Source organism: Tauraco erythrolophus, chromosome 11 (assembly GCF_009769465.1).
Source record: "Tauraco erythrolophus isolate bTauEry1 chromosome 11, bTauEry1.pri, whole genome shotgun sequence".
Taxonomy (NCBI): domain Eukaryota; kingdom Metazoa; phylum Chordata; class Aves; order Musophagiformes; family Musophagidae; genus Tauraco; species Tauraco erythrolophus.
The window spans coordinates 14,223,133-14,243,461 of record NC_141475.1 but is presented as its reverse complement, the minus strand read 5'-3'; the positions used below and the strand labels follow the sequence as shown (position 1 = coordinate 14,243,461).

General features: G+C 40.1%; 1 protein-coding gene across 1 annotated transcript; it reads left to right on the top strand.

Moving 5' to 3' along the window:
• Positions 1-13,430: 13,430 nt before the first annotated feature.
• PLSCR1 (phospholipid scramblase 1) lies at positions 13,431-19,453 on the top strand. Its single transcript, XM_009986113.2, has 6 exons — positions 13,431-13,595; positions 14,653-14,695; positions 15,770-15,990; positions 16,812-16,973; positions 18,035-18,196; positions 19,394-19,453. Exons 1-6 carry the CDS (start codon positions 13,467-13,469, stop codon positions 19,451-19,453), a joined length of 777 nt encoding a protein of 258 aa, XP_009984415.1. The 5' UTR covers positions 13,431-13,466.
• Positions 19,454-20,329: the final 876 nt, after the last annotated feature.

The window sequence follows — 20,329 nt, the reverse complement described above, 5'->3', positions numbered from 1 at the left end:
AACGTTGCCTGTAATAGTGCTTAAATGAAGGAACTTGACTTTGCAGAAGACTTAACAAAACCTCAAACAACCAAAAACCCCAAATGAACAAATCTCTCCAAACCCGGATAACTCGAACCAGCCTGGAAATCCAGAGAGCCAACTTCGACACATGGAGCTGCACGTTTGCAGGATGGGGTGTGTGGAATTGGCCTGAGTTGGCTTTCCTGGTGTATTGTATTAATTAAGCAGGTATTAATTATGCTTTTTAGAAAAAAAAAAAAAAACAACATGCCTAGGATTGCCTATAAATACCTATTTGCAGCATCAGTATCCCTTTAGCAGAAAACAGGATTTGCACAAGCTGATACTCTTGGTATCACAGTTAATCCTAAATGCTGTAAACTGTAACGGCCTATTTCTTTTTGTTGAGTTGTTCTTTTCCTCCCCATATCCTGGTTTCCTACTCTAAAGCGGCTTATGCTGGTTCATCTGAAGTGCTGACATTTGAAAACGTGTATGACTGGCAGCAGCAGAACTTTATTTAACCTCCTTCTCAGTCTAAGAAAGAAATTGATTTGGCACAAAAACATTTAGTAGCAAAATCAAATGTTTCTACTGAAGAAAGACTGATGATGATGGCTGACAGTTCACCGTGGGAATTGCTTTTCCTGTTTAAATTATTATCATGATTTTCAGCAACAGCCTGAGGAGATGATGTTGGTCAGTATTTGTAAAAATATAGGGACTGCTGCTTTATGGGGTTTAGAACTCTTAACTGTACGATCCTGCTATCTGGATGCTGAAATAACAAAGATATTACAAGACTAAAACAATTTTTACCCAGTTTCCCTCTCAAAGGAGAACCTAAAACTCATTTGTTAGACTGCAGGCTTGATGACTGACTTGACATGGTTAAATGAAATCAAATAAGCTAACAGTCCTGTTACCACGGTTACAAATCTTTAATATAGAGATAACGTGTTAGCTGCCTCTTCTGGTTTCAAGAATACGTTTTTTATTATCTTAGTGAAGGCCTAATTACTGAACCAAAAAGAGAGATACACTGGGACTTGAGAGATGTTGGATGCGTGTCAGCTGTTAGTATGATGGAATCCATTTGCCTCAGTTTCACATCAAAGAAATTATAACAGTAATTTATCTAGTTTTAAAAATGTTTGGATTTAAACTGCCTTTTACTACACATATGTCATGGCTGACAAACTGGTGGTGGTCTGATAGTAGATTTGTCACATTTTATCAAAATGTAGATTTTGCCTATTGGAACATTTCATTATTTGCCAATCTGCTTTCAAAATTGCTGCTGGTTTGAATACAACAAGTAGCATAAATGCAAAAAGGAAGATAATTTATTGATTATGGAGAAGATTCCTAAAACGTGAATAATTGGGAGTGGTGGGACTAGGCTTAGCCTTTTAAAACCCAAACTCTCTCAGCAGGTTCTAAGTATTACGAAAATCCTGTCACTGAAAAGTGCCTTTTCTGTGACTGTTGGTCATGTTGTCTCTGCCAGCAAAACCTGTACAGTGAGAGCAGCCAACATTGTGGTCTCTAGTACAGTCAGGATCTACCATTCTTTCTGTATTCATCAAAATATGCTTCAGTTCTACTTTTGCCCCATCATCCTGTCCCGTCCCACTCAGTGGGGTCAGGGAGCTGAGCTTTTATAATTCTTTGCATGCTATCCAGGAGTCATGACAATGACCCAAGAGATTCAACTGAAAATAAACTTTACTTGGGATGCAGTAAAATTGCCAAAGATGGTAACTCCAAACAACGTTATTTTTAACACAGTGAGGTTACAACAGATATTGACTTGGCAAAACTTGTGACAATATCAAAGCTACAAAATACAGCAGATGACAAAAGTTACAACAGTGCTACCCTTATGTGCCTACAGATCAAGTCAAAGACAGAGAAGGAGGTATATGAAAACAGGAGAGAAAAGAGAAAAGATACCACCACCCTCGGATCCAGCAGTGGTCTCTGCTGGTAGTCAAGGTCCTCCGGTGGTGGGCGCGCACCGAGAGGCTTACCCAGTCTCCTCTTGTCTTTGGGTGCCTGTTGTCCCTCCTCAGGGAAGGAGTACTGTTGTGCATGCGCAGCTGTTCCTGGTGAAAGTTCTCGAGATGGGTCTGGGGGATGTAAGGGATATAATTCTTACCTATTTCTTAAATGTTTAAAACCTATTTCTTGATGTCTGGTACTAATCCTCTAATCTGGACTCAATACAGATATGTGGAAAAATCCTAGTCAGTTTTAGATTAGATTTTTATGTACCTGATGAAACTAGCAACATAAAATCCTCAAATCCTTGTCATATCCGGTGTCTAGGTGAAATTCAGTGCATGGCTAGAATAAGAGATTTTTTTGTTTATAGATAGTTGAATATTGAAATGGAGGCCTTATTTTGGGAGTTAGAAAAGAAAGGCTACAGAGTATGTAAAGCTACAAAGTGAATTGTACTTACTCATTTCTATTTTCTTTATTAAGGATTCAAATTTAATTCCCAATCTTGGGATTCATGCATGCACAAATTACTGTGACCAGATTTGCCTGTTTTAGATTGAGTATGGTTTACTTGGTAGAGACATACACGGACACCAGCAGCTCTAGCATGGACTACGTGAACACGTAGAGAAGGATGCAGGTCAGTTCACCAACACTGTGATCAGGACATGAGCCAAGTTGCTGCAGGTGCTTTCTTTGCCAAACAATTCAGTATTTGTTTGTCCTCGTTCCTCTAACTACGGAGTCCACATGTATATATTTCCCGAGGTGGTGCCTTATAAGCAAGGTAAAATTGTTTCAAATATCATTTATTTTCCTTTCAAGGTGAACACACAACATGGAGTTATCACCTGGGTGCAGGTATGTAACCAGATATTCCATGGATAAAAATTAAAAATTAATGTCTTCCTAGAAGTATAATTACTGAAAAAGCCCAATATCTTCATGTCATAATTTATTTATCATACTACTTGAATTTTATATAGCCAAAATCTTTTTATGGATAGGGAGAAATACATTCTATTATAGTCAGTATCCTATTCTATAATATTCTATACACTATATTATATTTTAAGTCTGGAGATGGAAAAAGTAAATTTCGTAAGGAGGAAAGCTAAGTAATCTTTAGAATTTTCTTGCATTTTACGCTAGATACATGATGTCCTTTCTGCCCTTCCACTCTGTGCATAGGGGAAAAAAAGGCCCTGGAAGAGAAAGAGCTAGTTAGTTTTGGGTTGGGGTTTTTTCCATCGAAACAGAGTAATACATTTTGATAGACTTTTGCGAGGCTGCTTTTTTTTTTTTTCTTTGAGTGGATATTAAACACACGGATCTATAAACAGCACGGACTCCAGTGTCAACATCATCATAACCAGGGCTTGATTTCGCTATGGTAACAAGCTGAAGCCCAGCCGAGCACTGCTCCTGCCCTGGCACCTACCCAAACCTGTGGCTCCAGAGCTGGCTGCCAGAAAGGGCAGGCTGCAGACTGCATCCCTACAACCCTTTTCTGCTGAATTTTATTACAAGGTTGAATTTAGGGCAATCCAGAAAAGTTGTTACAACTTTTCCAGATATATCTAAGTTTTCAAACGGCTGGTATCGGCACCATGGGCCAGCTCCCCGATGATAGCAGGGAGGCTTTGCAAGGCACGCAGCACACCGAGCGGCTCCATCAGGAATGCAGCTTGGATGATTTCATGTGATTCAGGACTAATTTGGGATTGCAGTGGGCCTCTGCTGTGCAGCTTATCAAACCCCTCAGGAATTTGACTTTATTTCCTGCTAAAGCCACTCTCACTATGTCTATGGAAGTTCAAACCCCCATTCTCAGGAAGCAATTTGTCAAACTTGCAGCCTTCAGTGTAGCTGAGTGCAATCCTGGTAAGGGTAAGACTAAAGGCCATGAAAACTGGGCTATTGATTTGGTAGGTTGTAAGAGATGATAGTTGGGACAGGATTTCATACTGTTTTCTAGCATCCTATCTTGGAATGGGGTGAGATTTAGATTTAATTTTCAGAATTTTTCTTTTTTTTTTCCTGAGGACAAGGTAATTCTGTCTTCCAGAGCTATCAATCAGGAGTGCTCTGTGCCCCTGCTGCTCCTGGAGGAGCTGTCAGGACTGGTGCTGGCTTTCTTACTGTAAGTCTCTAATTCAGGCTCTATAACCTCTGAGCATTAAATTCTTCATCTGTTACTTCCAGGTTATAACGTGCGATCCAAGATGAACTGCAGCTAATACCTTGCTGCAAAGGAATTCAAAGCTGTGTGATCTGGCAGAGAGGTAATTCTATTTGTTGTAATGTCGAAGCAATGGGTTTGTATTTGATGCTATCTGAAATATCTTGTATCTCAGAATTATGCTACTTACAGCCCCCTTGACATTCTGATCAACAGATTTTAAGAATTAGCTAGCTAATCCCTAACTCAGAAGGGCAAACCATCTTTTTCCCTTCTTATGAAAACATCACATATTTTTGTTTTTATTCATCTATCAAACAGGATTACCTTCTTCATAGGTAACTAGTACTTGTCTGGAAGTAGTTCTAAGTCTTGAGGAGTAGAGATATATAAGGAAAGAAAAGGAGAGTGGCAGCCTAGAGATGGAAATATCAAAAGTGCATTTCGCTACCATAGATCTATTATTACCCTTTGACAGAACAGAATTGTTCTTTGCTTTGTTTTATAATTGTGCTGTCCTGAAAATAAGGCTTGCATATTGCATCTCATCAGGTTTTATCTGCACCTGTACACTTGTACATGTAGTAATATCCAAAGGCTTCTGAAGAATGCGAGAGATGATCTTCAGTCATTTGAACAGAAGTTTAGAAGACATTTATTTAAGCTCAGTTTGTCATGTTTATTGAATGGTCTGGGAACCAAAACATTGAGAAACTAGCAGAAGTATTAGATTTAAAATTTAGGAAAATATTTTGTTATTCATTGTAATGTGTTAGAAGAAAAATTTAGAATGTAATTGGTTTTATAGAATCTAAAGATTAAAAAATTATTAATATGTAAATGTCAATCCATTACAGTAAATAATAGACTACATGTTTGTAGACAACCGGATTTCCATGTGATTCTTAACAGTGACGTTTAAGAAATGTCTCTGCAAGCCAATCCTCTGCACTATGTTATATCAGTTTGTCTGTAACCCTGGAGTGTTTCATGATGATCGTTAACAAGCATTGAGTAAATCTACAATGACCCTTACAAAATCAGGCGTTTCCATTTAATATATTCATGGCTTATCTATGTAACATTGATGTTAACTGCATGTTTTGATCATCCTTGACCTGAAAACATTCAGAATATACAACATATTTTATCATAAAGTAGCTTCTTTCTTAAAAAGCCGAGCTGAAAGTAAGGGATTTAACACTTCCCTGTTAATTTTACATGATCCAACAACAAATCCAACAACAAATGGGGCACTTTGAGATACAGCAGTACGTCTTTTTTTTTTTTTTTTAAATAAATTTATGGTAAACCTTATTTAACAGAAACCTTGATGAGCCTTTGTTTTAGAGTGATCCTCTGGGCCCAAAAGACCTTCAGCAGTTCTTATACTCTCTTTCTGAGCCTTCCCATTCTTCTTCATTAAAAACCTGCTAATGCATTAAGGACAGTGAGTGACTCCACAGAGCCTACACGGAACCAGGAAAGTACAGTAAATGTGAGACCACACACAAAATGTATTTGTACGCACTCAGATTTGAAATTAAAGTCTTGTCTGTCCTTCTTGGACTTCACCTTGTGTGATTAAATTTGTTATCAAAAGAGTAAACAAATTGATAGGTGCCCCCATTCCTTACCCTAGTTTTCACCATCACGTATGTCTAGATTCTGCGTCATGAAACCGTCCCTTCTTGTAAGACTCATTTTTGGGGTAGCTTTCTAGAGGCAAATGTTTTTGAAATAAAAAAACTTTACAAATTACAGGGAACTTTTAGAAACTTTGGACTTTTGCAGACTGAAAAAGTGTTTCCTCGGGCAATATGAATGCACTGCACTGTCTGTATTTCTCCAGATAGTATCACCTCGTTAACTGTTAATGTAGTGTCAGAGGTTAGAATGAACCAAAGATATGGCAATCATTCCTCAAATCACCTGTGCTTTCAGGAAATCTTTCAGAAATAGTGCAGCAGGGTAAGCACCCAGCAAAGGGTTTTAGGGTTTAGGTTTTTTTTTTTTTTTTCTTCCATTGACAGGTATTTCACAAAAACCAGCTGTCCTCGCTAAACATTTAGGTTACGGCGTAAACTTCTTACAGTGGAAACTTTTTCAGACAGTATAAGGTGATGGTGTAAAGGTTATAGGAAACCTAAGATATTTTTTTAGGATTATACTTTACTGTGAATAATCATTTGATGTACGTATAGAAGACAGTAGTTACACGGCAGGTTTGAGCTGCTGTACCTCCTTACTGAAAGAACACCAGTGTTACTTCGGTTGTAGAAGTTACACTGAGAGATACAGTACTACCTTCTAGAAATACTGCATCGCTGAGTTTTAAGCAAATATTTGACCTTCTGTTCCACTGCCATTGCAAGAGAGCGGTTAAATGAGCCAACAGCGCTCATGCATGCGGTGTCCCCGGTGCTCCCGCAGCGGCAGAGCCCTTTGCAGCGGGAAGGCTCCGGACGGCGCCGCTCGGTACCGCTCATAAACGTGGCTGCTTAGCGGAAACAATAAACCGTCGCTCCGTTGCCCCCTGCTGCCCCGGGACGCGGTGGCCCGGCCCAGCCCGTCCGCCCAGCGCGGCCTCCCCCGGGGCGGCCCGGGGCAGCCCCCGCCCCGCGGCGCTGCGCTTTCAGGAGGCGCCGGGAGGCGACGGGGTCGGGCGCTGCGGAGCGGTGCTCTGTGTCAGGGGGTTCCGGCGCGGCTGGAAGCAGGGCCCGGTGAGGGACGCCGAGGAGCGGCTCCTCCGCTTTGGGAACAGGTATTTTTTTGCCTTGAATGTAAGTGTCTTTGCCGTATATGATTTCTTCTAGGTGGGCTTTTCAGGTATCCGCGGCAGCAGGCACGGGTCAGGCAGTGGGTGTCCAGTCACCCAGCAGGGAAGTGGGCAGCATTAGAGATGTGCCCTCATCTCAGCAAGGCTGGTTACCCAGAGTGTAGCCTGTTTTTTTGGCTCTCAGGTGTTGGGACTCCCAGGTTTCAGGAGAGTTGTCTATGTAAGGGGAGAGGGTGCCTCTCCAGAACAGCAGCAGAACAAAATAATTTTATGTCAACTTATAGCTGATTTCGTTCCTTCTCTGAAGGTTATTTTGTTAACTTTAGCAGAAAATAGCCTGTTTAATTAGATCAACTAGATTGTTTTTAAATATACTGTTTCTTCAGCAGTCAAGGTTAAAATCCAGTGGCTGAATAGTCTAATATAATGTGATGGTGAAAAGAAGTGCCACAAAGCTAGCTAGGGTGAGCTAATGCATGGCTCACAGCTATTTGGCTTTCTGTTTTTTGAATCGTAAACCTTGGAAGGGGCCTGGCTTGGTATTTAAATGGCACCACACATGATGTTTATGCTTGGGGGCTTACATTAATATGCTGTCGGCAGTATTGCAGTGAGCCGAATAAGAAATGAAACTGATTGTCATACTAGCATACTTTTTTTTTTCTTCTGATAAAAAACAGTAGCTTTGTAGTTGCCTGAATTAAGACCTCTCTAAATCAGTTGCAGCGTGTCTACTGACATGCATCGGGGTAAAGGAAATCTAGCTGTGTAATGTAGTTCTGAAAATGAGAAAGTGTCTGAAAGAAACATGGACATTCCACCATTCCTTAAAAAGGAACAATCTTGGGATGTTATTTCCTTACTCTTCTCTGAACTAGAACAGTTTTGTTCTGGCTTCCTTTGGAACTCGTTTCCTCCATTTCCTTTCCAAAAGTTTTTGACTGTCCTTAAGGGCCTGGGCTCAAAACTTCTGGAAGAGGACAAACACTGTGCCTGGGCACCTGGATGCCTCTGAGGGTTGGTTCCATCTTACCCATTTGAAAAACAATTCAAGAACATAAGGAGAAAGCGAGGAACTGGCTGGGTGTGCTGGTGCTGGGTGAAAGGGCGTAGGCCATCGCAGCAATTGCCTGCTACTTCTGAGAGCAAAGGGAAAAAGTCTGGGAACTCCTATGGATGAGGAGGAAGGCTGGCAATACGGGTTCTAAATAGTACAACATGTAGGGAAAAGGTGCAAAGAATGAGACTTCTTGATATGAGTCCCTTTCTCTCGTGAGCAGCACAGCAAACAAGGTGTGGGGGTCTGCTGTCCGCTGCTAACCCGCAGCTGAACGGCTGTTCTGGGCAGCTGAAGGATCATTTTTTTGCGTATGTGTGTCGTTTTTTTTGTCTTTCGCTTCCTCTCTGTGCTGCAGTGGTTGGTGCAGGAAGCCACACTGTGGGGTTCAAGCTGTGTTTTTAGGGGAGGCAGCTGGCCGTGCGGTGGGCAGGTGGGCAGCCCTTGCCTTTCTCACTCTTGGAACACAGGCACAGTGAGGGGACCTCAGACCATCCAGAGACTGTATTTCATAAGGGTCTTTCGTTACCCAACAGCTGCTTTGCATGAAGAGTTCTCAGTTCCCCCGGTGCTTGTTTCCTGCCAGCAAAATCACTTCTGCTTTCTTATGCGTAAAGCTGAACCTGGGTATGTCCTCTCCTCCGGAGAAGAGAGGAATTTATATCTCATATGTACTCCCCTTGGGAGAGTGGACCCAGAGCTGTGAGTTGCTATGGGAATCTATCAAGAAAGGGCAAAAACTGTTGGCTTTTTCTGGCACAGTCTCCCTTGTGCAGCCCTATAACCCAAAATACCCCAGCGAGGGTTGAGGTGCTGGGAGCTGGAACCTTGTCCCCACTCTCCTCTCATCCTTCTGCATCCCAGCTGGGCAATTTTGGGGAATGTTTGATCAGCAAATACCTCAGCTAATGTAATAAAAAACAAAGGATCCTTATAATCCTAGCATCATTTAGGTTGGAAAGTGTTAAGGAAATGTCATAGTCCGAGCACTCAACTTGCACTTAGGAGTCACACTCACACCACCTGAGACTTTGACTACCAGGACAGGGGTCTCTCTGTAGTGAGTGACTCAGTGAAACGGGTGGGTGCCCCTTTCTGACTCCCTTCACATTTGCACACAGACTCATTTCCCACATAAGTCCAACCCCAGGACCTGGAGGCAGAGCCTCCCATACGAAGTACTTCAGGCTAATTTATGGTGCTATAGCAGCAAGTTACAGCTCGAGCTGGGTGCCTCCGGATGGGGACCCAGAACAAAGGATTCCCAGGGCAACAATACCCTGACAGCCTGAGTTCCCACCCCTGGCGCTACAGTTTGGACCAACAGTAATATTTGAGTCTGGGGTCTTCTCGTTCCTCGTTGGATCCCTTCTTTGTCTATAGGTTGACCATACCTTTTTTTATCTCAACGATCCCAGCTTCTGCTGGTTGCAGCTTCCTTATCTACTCATTCGTACCTTTTTCAGGGCCTTGCTTTGTTTTACTCAGTGCAGTTCAACAGAAATTCAGTGTTCTAGGTGAAAGTCCACAGCTTGTGCCCTATGGCTTTGGTGAGTGTAGAAAGTTCTGTGGTGTCATGTTTCCTTGCAGTTTAGAGAGGCTTCGTCTATAGTTCATTCTTACGGCCTAGTGCTAGACAACTAACTCTAAAAGATTGGATTGATTATATTTCAGACCAAACTGTCTGATTCTTTAACAGAAAGGACAACCTTTGGAGGTCATTTGGTTCATTTCTCTGCCTAAAGCCAGACTAAATTCAAATTTAGATCAGATTGCTCAGGGCCTTGTAAAGCTTTTTATAAGACGTACACAAAGATACAAAGCTGCATATTCTGAAACACCACAGCCCACTTACTCCAATACAACTTACTCTGGATTTATGTTGTGAATTACATTGCAGCATGTGGCCAGCACAGCACAAGGGATTCATGCAGCTACTGTTTTTGTTGAACCAAAATTAATTCAGCAATGGACTTTTACTTGCTGAAGCACTTTCTTTCTTTTTTTCTTTAATTCTGTGAAATTTTTAACTCCATTATAAAGAAATAGCGTTCTTCCTCTTCGATGTTAGTGAGAAAGTGCAAATACCTTTACTTTCCCCTGCTATGTAACATTTCTATGATTATTCCCTATATTTATTTTAAAATGGTTACTAGAAGTAGTAACATATAGCAACATGTAAAGCCTCATTTTATTAAACTGAAATGAAAATGTAGGCTTCAAATCATTGCTTTGTGTAATCCAGGCAGCTGTAACCAACATGTTTCTGAGTGACTGGTCATCCCATTACTACTGTTTCTTGACTGAGGTTTCACAAGGTTGGAATTTCCCCACGTGTAACAATGTGGCTGAACAACATATTGCAATATAAAGGCTGACAAAAGAAAGTTTTTGTTCCTCACTCCTTTGGTATTTCAGAGTTTTATGTTATTTCACAATCTTTATAAATTATTCAGATGAAAAGCAGGGCATGACTTTGTGTTGATCTTCGTGACTCAATTGGAGGTGGTAGGAGTCGTCTAGATAAAAAGCAATAGAAGAAAAGAGCCAATTTTAATACAAGAAATAATCTTAACTCTTCTGTTTAGCATCATGTTTGATGACATGGGAGTTGAACTTTGTAAAATCTTTGTTGCTTTTCTAGCTATAGAGCATATCAACTTTTTCTAAATCCTAGATTGCACAGTGGCATGTATATGTGGTTGTAGGGAGAAAAAAAGATTCTGGGCTACTGTAAAACCTTTCTTTTAAATAAATCATATAATTCTGTCTCTACTCTCCCTTTACCAAAGGGTTCAGTAGTAATTCTCAGTATTTCACTGAAGTTCAGGTAGCTGGAACATCTCACAGTCAAACTGATAAACTGATCTTTTGCTATTTTAAATAACTTTTTTTTTAATTCATCTTTGATTTGTGCTATTCCTGCAAGCTGGCAGTTTTGTCAACATATTTTAATACGGTCATATATAAACTTGTAACTCTGTTTTATCAACTGTGAGAACAAGGTTTAAGTTATGTAGTTCGAATGTGTTCTTTCAGATTTTTAAAATAGACGTATAATTTTAAATTATTTCCTAATATATTTTTTTAACCTGTATTCATGTGGGGATCAGAGTTCAATTGAAGTATGTAAAACAGGATGATGGTTTTGTCAGTAAATTAGTGAAGCAGAGAAAAAAAAATACTAAAAAAAGAACATTTTATGACCAGTTTATTAAACAAAGAGGATGTTGTGTAAAAGTTGGGCCGCGATCTAGATGCCATATCATCCCAGAACCATTAAATATCCTCCTGTGACATCTGCTTTTACTCTGGGAGTGAAAAGCAGGAAGGAACTGCTTTCAGTTTCAATTTCATTCCCAGCTTTGAATTACCATCTTCATTGAACTGAACTAGTTCAAAGAACCATAACAGACAAAATATATTGCTAGTTTAACTTGAACTGCTTTCTTTTTTAAAGAATAGCTAGATTTATTTTTTATTTTAAAGCTTTTGATCCTGTAAAAAGAATCTCCTATACTGTTCTTTTTTTTTTTGCTTCCACTTATGGATCTCCTGGCTATTTTGGACCTCTGTCTTTAATAGAAGTTGCTGCCATTCATTGTCTTGCTTCTCTCATTACCCTAGAAACTGAAAGGAGAATCTCTCAAGGTTAATGCTGACATCAGTAAGCTGCTGCTTTTTTTTAACTCCTTTTGGTGTTTGGAAGAGTAGAATGAAAAAGACAAGCCATTGGCCCTTTCATACCTTGATACTGTGCTGTAGAACCCACTCGCCTGTGCAAGCCCACCCTTTATTATCGTATGGAGACAAAAACTGCTTACGTGATATTTAGTGGTATCACCTCAGAAGCGGAATAGCATAAAGAACTGAATAGGTGGTAGCGTGGTGTCATGACTGCTTCAGGATTTACCCACATGGGTTTTGTAGTTAACATCAATACACTAAACCAGTAGCTCTAAAATTACTGCAGTAATTTGTTCATATGAATTGGTGTGATTTTTCTGAATGGCTGCACAATGGAGTCCTGCACTGCAATGAAATAACTGCATATTCTGATGCTTTCCTCTGAGCTGAGGATGATTTCAGGATACTCAAACTATAAGTACAGGCATAGATAATTCAGATTTACGTTGTGGTGGAGACATAGCCTAGAATGAACCGAGATATTTTTAAGTTATTTTAGCTTGTATTTGTAATTCAGCTTTCCCATATAGTTTAGACAGGAAAGTATCTTTTATCAATAGTCGAGAACTCTGAATAACTCTTGCGTGAAATTATATATTAAAAAAACCCATGAAATAAAAATGTTGTTTTGCAGAACAATTATAAGCAGATCCATGGCAATGCAAGGTGAGTAAAATATAAACAAAATATCATCTTTTGTTAATATTGAAGATAACATGAGTCTTTCAGAGGTGTTCAAGCAATATTAGCTTAGCTATGTTTACCTTCTAATTTTAGGAAAGATGTATGAATGTTTTAAATTGAAATTATCTAGATTTTTAAATTTAATCATTTACAAATCATATAGCCTACATTTTTAGATCTTGATTTCTTAAATAAAATAAGTAGTCTTGAAATTAAAGTTATTTCTGCTTGTAGACTGAAATTGGTAAATGTTTTTAAATCAGGCAAAGTAGAGCTCTGCGCACAGCTACGGGAGGTGGGATGGCTCGTGGGCACTAAGGCAGTGCTGCCTGTGCCACCTGGTGGGGTGCTGAGCATTCAGACCCTGAAGTGCTTCATAAGAGCTTGCGTTTCCTATTGAGTGCTAACTGGAGAAGACTTATTTGACGTTCACAAAACAGGGAACTATTTCCTTCTTTGCTACACAACTCCTTCATGAAGGAGTTGTGGTTTTTCTGAGTTTTGAAAGAGAATCCATTAAACAAGTGGGAAAGTGTAGTTTTTAGATCACAGTTAATCTGGTTTGAAAACTGCAGGCAAACTTTGCTAAAAGGACATTTCCTATTACATAAGCAGAAGGTATAATTCCAGGAAAACTTTGTCTTAAAATTCCTCATTTGCTCAACTCACAACTTGTAAACGCAGATACTTTTCGTTCATTTTAAGCTATTCTGTCTTCTCTACTTAGAAATAACCTTCATTCATTTATTTCTAATTTTTGAATTGGCTATCTTTATGTGAATAAAATTTCTGGTATATTCCAGAATTATGCATTTATTTACTTTGTTTGGTTTTGTCTGGAGGGATTAGAACATCCCAATCCAGTGTAACTTCCCTTATGAAAGTTGTCATATTCATAACTGAAATATTGTAGGTATGAGGATCTTCATAGTTCAAAATAGTGAACCAACTAATCTTTTGAAGACCCATGGGGCAATTCTTTTTCAACCTCTAAATTTCATAACTGCATCTCTCCTACCACACCAGGTGTCGCAGGTGCAGGAGGCTATGGCTTCCAGGTACAGACCATGGGAATCCCAGCTGGACTTGCTGTTCCACCCATTCAGAACCAGCCCACTGCAAACAATGGGACAATCTGGATGCCCGTTCCTCTTCCTCCTCCCAACTGCCCTCCTGGACTAGAATACCTCACACAGGTACCTGTACAATTCCTCCTTTCCCAAAGAACAGGTATTCACCCGAGAAGCAGCCTGCATCTGTGAAAAAGCTGAAAAAAAGCGTCTGGCTTTGTTGCAGCTGTGTAGGTTGCTGTTTTGGGCTGCTAAGCGAAGCCTTTTGTGACGTGACTGATGCATGTTTGAGTGTGGAGGTGCCTGTTACGGCTGCAGCACTTCACGGGGTGCTCTTGCTGCCAAGTGAGATGCTAAAGGACTGGGGGCACAGGGCTATCATACATCCTTCCCATCTCTGAAGCTACTGTTTGGGAGATGTCATGTGATTTGGCAAGGTATATATGATGAATACATGTAATAAGAGCAACTGTAGCACATCAGAGGTGCTTAATTTTCTACATGATTTCTTCACACCTCTTCATAACGTTGTTAGGAGAGGTGCTAGTCAGTCTTCACAACGTAGAGAATGCTAACAGCAAAATAAGAATTGTTTCCACGTTACAGAATATGTCCCTGTACTGTAACAGTACAGTTTATCTCATGGCTGGGAGCAAATATCAAGGCTTAACATTGATGTATTGTTGCCAGTTTTGCAAATTGCTCAAAAAAACCAACCAACCAAACAAAAAAGCACCAGTGAGGAGAGGCTGATAAGACTGAGTTTCACTCAGAGCTGAGCAGTAGCTAGCTTCTGCTCTAAAAGGTCTCAGTTTCCGGCCTTTGTCCGTCTGGATTCCTGGCGCAGGCAGCGGGGTTATGTGGTGTCAGAGGCTCTGCAGCTGAGCTCCCCTGAAAGCAGCATGGCCACGCCAGCCCTGTGCGCTCGTAACCAGACCTGCTCGGGTACAGCTTCTGCCATCTGCCCCGGTGCTCTGAAACACGTCTGCCAAATTGACAGAGGACAGGACAGGGGGGATGTGCACTACTTCTAGAGATTTGCTGGTAGATGATCTGCCTCTGGGCAATGTGTTGATCCATAAATCTGATTGTGAACTAAAACAGCGATGCTTCTTAAAACTACATTTCTCATAGTTACAACTCATTAACTATTTATTCTGTTTAATTTTTCAACCATGAACAGATTGACCAGATATTAATTCATCAGCAAATTGAACTTCTTGAGAGTAAGTGAAAAGTATTTATAACAGAGAAATATGTAATCTAATAATCCCAAGAACGGTAAAATTTAAGACTTTCTTTGACAATATGTATTTAAGGTAGATGGCCACTTTTCTCTTTCCTGCCTCTGTTATCTGTCTGGGTTCCTGCGAAAGTTGTGGAGGAGAGGAAGGAGAAAATAGAAGGGCAGAGGATGTTAAGCAGGTTCTATATTTTAAAAGATACATAGCAATGTGACTGAATAATATTTGTAGCTAGTTATAGCTGAAGTCACACGTTTCCCATGTTATTCATTCACATGATTTCTACTTGCGTCTTCCCTCCTTGAAGATTTTTTCTATCCTCTCTTATTCCATCTAATTCCACAGACTGGCATATGGTTCTGATCTCATTTCCAGGCAATCCTGCTGTTTTAGTAAATTGAACTGCTTTCCTTCTGCCTCCCTTGTTCTGTTCACTTTAAGAATATCGAAGTCATGTTATCAGTGTCTTTCAAATAGAAGAAATAAAATGGACCATCCATCTCAGCCAACACCTAATGCTGCTGCATTTTCCTTCTATAATGCTTCAAAGAATACTTTCATTTATTAGAGAAATTAATCAAAATTTCTGTCCTGGTTCTTGTTGTTTTCTAGTTGTGCTGCTGTGAATCTTGACTGCAAGGCTTTTTTTGTGGCTATGTCATTCTGAATATATTTGTGGCCTCTGGAGCCCTTTTCTTGCTTCACCTTCAAATTCATAAGTTTCTTTAATTGTCATTCCTTCATCTTTTCCCTGGAAATCTTCCATGTTGTGTTATTTGTAATTGTGGTGCTTGCTCTGGCAGTAGATGTCTGTGTCTGGTGGGAGGGGACTGATGGACATCTCCATGCTTTTTCCACATTGTCTTATCCTTTCTGAACTTTTCCATCAGGCTGCTCTGCTCGAGGGTCCTTCCCCACTGCTTCCCTTCACAGTGGCTGCCTCTGACAGACTTTGAGTGAGGGCTGCCTTCCCAAAGGGTAGCTTTAGAGTTAGCATGGTGACTTTTCTCACCAGACAGCTCTCAGAAATTTAACAGTTCTGTTCCTGTTTTTCAGTTTTGATTGACTTTGAAACAAACAACAAATATGAAATCAAGAATTCGCTGGGGCAAAGGGTGTACTTTGCAGCAGAGGACACGGACTGCTGTACCAGGAATTGCTGTGGGCCATCCCGACCCTTCTCCCTCCGGATTATAGACAACCTGGGCCACGAGGTGATAAGGCTGGAGAGACCCCTCCGGTGTTCTTCCTGCTTCTTTCCCTGCTGCTTACAGGAGGTAAGTTGCTCCCTCTCACTATCTTCCCTCACATGGGACATGGTCCACCTGCGCAGTTTTAAGATGTCTTGAACCGGGAAGCGAGGTGAAGCGAGTCAAGTTTTGTCTGTAAGTTGTGGGGAGAGAGATCCATGGGATTTGTGCATGGAGTCTCTTTGGTCTGGGAAGAAGCTAGTGCGCTGCAACACTTCAGTTTGCTCTGGCCATTTCTGACTACGGTAATGAAAAAAATGATTCGACAGCGTGTCAGGGAAGTCGTGACTAGTGCCGAAATCTGCGCTGGAAACAGACTTGTGGTGTAAGAGTTGGGCAGCAGCTTTCATAAAATAACAGCTAGAGTTGTCACTATACTGCTGTGCAAGCTGTAGTGAAATTCAGCACATGAAACAATGAGCTTTTTTAATATTAAAATAATTATGGGGCGATGCAACTTCTGAAGCCTCAAATCTGAGCCTACTCAGAGCTCTTACTGAGGCATTTGTGATAGCTGTATCCTGCCGTGTCTTCACTGAATGTTTTCAGGATGCTCACAGCCTTTCTTTCACTATGCTTTGATCTTCCTACTGTAGATATGTAGCTTGTGTACATATAGCCTTAGAAGCATCTTATTGTTTTCAGTGAAGATAAAAGTTGCATATGTCTGCAATTTTTGTGGAGTTTTCTGAAAACATTCGCAGAAACCCCCACGCAGCTTCATGCATTGAAAAGCCAGATTGTTGTGGAAAAATGGTCGTGTTTGGTTTGTGCGGTAGTGTGGATTTTGTCTAGCAAGCACATAAAAGCATGAACGTTCATGCAGGGGTTTTCTTTTTCCTGTGAAGCTGGAAGTTCAGGCACCTCCAGGAAATCCAGTTGGTTATGTTGTCCAGACCTGGCATCCCTGCCTGCCAAAGTTTGTTATTCAAAATGAGAAAAGAATGGATATACTGAAAATTACTGGCCCATGTATTGTCTGCAGCTGTTGTCAGGACGTTAATTTTGAGGTATGCAATGCTGAAAATTGTTTGTATGTATCTTCTTTCAGATAATAGTTTGATAGTAGTTTGTTGCTCCACTTATTAACTGTCAACCGAACTGTAGTATATACTAAGTAATTCATACATAGTCTTTTAATGTTAGTATAATCAATTAACTTCTCTAGATATCTACATTACTCTAGATAAGCCAGATAAACTTCCAGAAAGGACATCTTAAAACCACTCATAAATTATCAGTGAGACTGATTCCCTGTGATTGCACACAAATGTCTTAATTGAAATATTTAGCAGCAAAATCTTTTTGAATCTATTATGTTAGGTCCTAACAAAAATATGTTATTCTCAGCTGTATCAGGTATTTATTAAACTGACTTCCTACAACCACTCATTTAGTCATTTAATAATCATTCAATGACCAAGTAAATCAAGATAATTTAGACCTAAAATATAGATTTGAATACTGAAGTGTTACAACTTTCACTTAAAAAAAAATTAGTAAATAATGCATTATTATTTTCATACCCATGAAGTAGCCGATACACTAGTCTACCATTTAATATTTAAAATGACGTTGCAAATAGTTGCTAAAGCAAATTTACTATCATTTTATTTGGGGGGCTAGTCTTTCATATGACCCTGAAGACTGGATCTAACTTTATGAATGTTGACAAAGGGTTAATCTCTGTTTCAGAACAGAAGAGCATAATTTGTTTAATTTTCACTTGAGCAGCTCCTGACACATGGCAGGAGAAACTAATTCACTCTCTTGGCTAACAGACAACACTTCCAGCAGAGCGTGTGTGTGTGCGTGCAGCAGCTGCCTTCCGACGCCATTAAAGAATTGAACTCCGCAGTCAGATTTACAATTAAGTTCATGTCTGTGCTACTCAAGACTGACTTTCTGATAGTCAGGGTTGCCTTTTAGGTATAAATGGTTGCATTCAATGTCTGCATTAATTCAAAAAACACAATCTGAAACTTTCAAACTGATCTATAATGAAAAAGATTTGGGAATATTATGAATGACAGATTTGATGTGTTGTTTTTTTAATTTTACATTAAACTAGGTGAAGTCTATGGATGAGACTTCTACCGTTGGGAGGATTTCTAAGCAGTGGAGTGGGATTTTGAAAGAAGCCTTGACAGATGCAGATAACTTTGGAATTACATTCCCAATGGACCTCGATGTAAAAATGAAAGCTGTCATGATCGGTGCTTGCTTCCTTATCGTAAGTCTGTCATTCACTAGTACCCGAATATGAACGGACTTTCTCATCTCCATGTCCAAATTGTTCTGGTAAAGGATTTGACTCTCAGCTCCTTGAAATGGGTGACAGCTTGTTGTGAAATCCTGTGTGTAAAACTAACCATGGAGGGCAACAAAGAATTCAGATAAGAAGCTTATTCTAGACTACATGAGGTGCTAACTATATTTAAGCAGAGCTTCATATGTGATGGGACTGAGAAACCCTGTAAAGGGAAGACTCCTTACAGACCCATTAGCAGAGGAAAGCATGTTTATGTGGATGATGAGACTAGGAAAGTGCAGATCCGCAACAGCCAAGAGACCCATCCAAAGCCAGAGCGGCCTCTCCTTTTCGGAAGTATGTGATGCACTGAGCTGAGCTGGATTACAAGCTCTCAGAGGAGTAATTTCCGATGGAAGGGACTTCCATGGAGGCAAAGCTCATCTAACTTGATACAAGGCTTTTCAGCTGCACTCTGACTCCGTCATGTCAAATACCACAGCGCAGCTCACTTTGCCCTTTGGAAACAGTGTGACATGCTCGTGTTTCTGCTTCCCTGTACAATTTGACATCAGGTACCATTTCAAAAAGTGCCCTGCTGCTGTGCTGGCAGGGCTGCAGGCAGGAGGAAAGGGGCATGTGAAGCACCTGGAGTTTGGAAAGTTCTCACCAGCCTGTACCAGCCCTGTGCATGAACCAGGTTTTCCTTAGCTGTGGGTGTTCATGTGCTACCATGTGCATGAAGCACAGCATCAGTGAGTGTGAACAACCCAGGACTCCAAACAGGAAAGAAGATGGGGCCCCCCAGGTGTAAACTAAACATGTAAACTATGATGGACTCCAGTTGGAGGGAAAATTGAAGGGACTAAGTCAGGTCGAACAAAGCCAGGGCGGGAATCCTGAGTAAAGGACGTATAGTTTTGGCTAGTGATAAATTTTCCATGTAGGTCTTTCAACACCTCTTTCTCTCTCTGAGTGTCATATTCTGAGAGACCCAAGTGATGGATGGGAGAGATGGATGGAGAGCTGATGAAGACAGATGCCCCCACTTTCTTCTCATCATTTGAGGTTTCCGAGAGGAAGGTGCTTTGAATACCTTGCAAAGTAACCAGGAGATCTCTGAACTAAGAACTGCATTTAAGACTTATTTATTCTGTTTGATTTTTTTTTTCTTATTAGGACTATATGTTTTTTGAGCGTACTGGTGACAAGAAACAGCGAACAGGAGTTTGGCAGTGAAATGTAGAACTTTTATACAGAAGGAAGAACATAAATCTCCCAACTTTCCAGTGAATTGCAGATCTCCAGTAAGAATGTGAGAAATGTACATCTTATGCTTGTAGTTATATTTCTATAAACTAAGAGCTTTATGTTCTAATCAGAGGAAATAATTTATAGTATTCAAATAAGAACCTCTTGTCTGTACAGATCAATACTGTAATTTATAGAAATATATAGCAACTTTTTTCAAAGAAATTTGGAATTTTAATATAACTACTTATAGTTACTTTAATTTCTAAAAAAGAGGACTACTTCTATATTCAATATTAATATAAGCAGTGAGCCTAATAAAGAGTCCTGATCCTTTTCTATGTATCTTTCTTTGGCGGTTTTGCCTTTCTGTTCACATTCTGTTGTTTCCAATTTCTTATCAAATATATACATTCAAAACAAAGTAGTCTAAGTGAATGGAACTATCAGAAATCACTGAAAAAATTGTATTAATCTAGTGATAAATCTGCTGTCAAGTATGACTCCTTTAGTGTAACTTAGTTTCATAATTTTTGTTTTGAAACTTAAAGCTTTGATTTTCACAGACAAGTTTAGAGGAGACAGCAAATATAAATGCCTGTGATTGCTTCTGCTTAATAATCCTTTAGTAATTGCTTTGTGCATGAATGTTTTTTTCCTGAGGCAAGGAAAAACTAGTCAGTTACTTTTCAGTTTCTCCAGTCTTCTTTCCTCTTCATTTAGTCCCCGGTTTTCACAGATTGTATATCTGTCTGTAGGTGTGAGGGCACAGGAATAATAAACAGAAGAATTCCACTTCAAAAGCAGACGCATGACATGGCAGGTCTATTTGTTAGCATTTATAGCTTTATTTAAATGTGCAAG

Bases quoted from the DNA above. Each gene is read 5' to 3' on its own strand.
- PLSCR1 (XM_009986113.2), top strand. From the start codon at position 13,467: ATGGGAATCCCAGCTGGACTTGCTGTTCCACCCATTCAGAACCAGCCC. The intron at 14,696-15,769 runs GTAAGTGAAAAG...CCTGTTTTTCAG, and splicing joins GCAAATTGAACTTCTTGAGA to TTTTGATTGACTTTGAAACA. The intron at 16,974-18,034 runs GTATGCAATGCT...ACATTAAACTAG, and splicing joins GTCAGGACGTTAATTTTGAG to GTGAAGTCTATGGATGAGAC.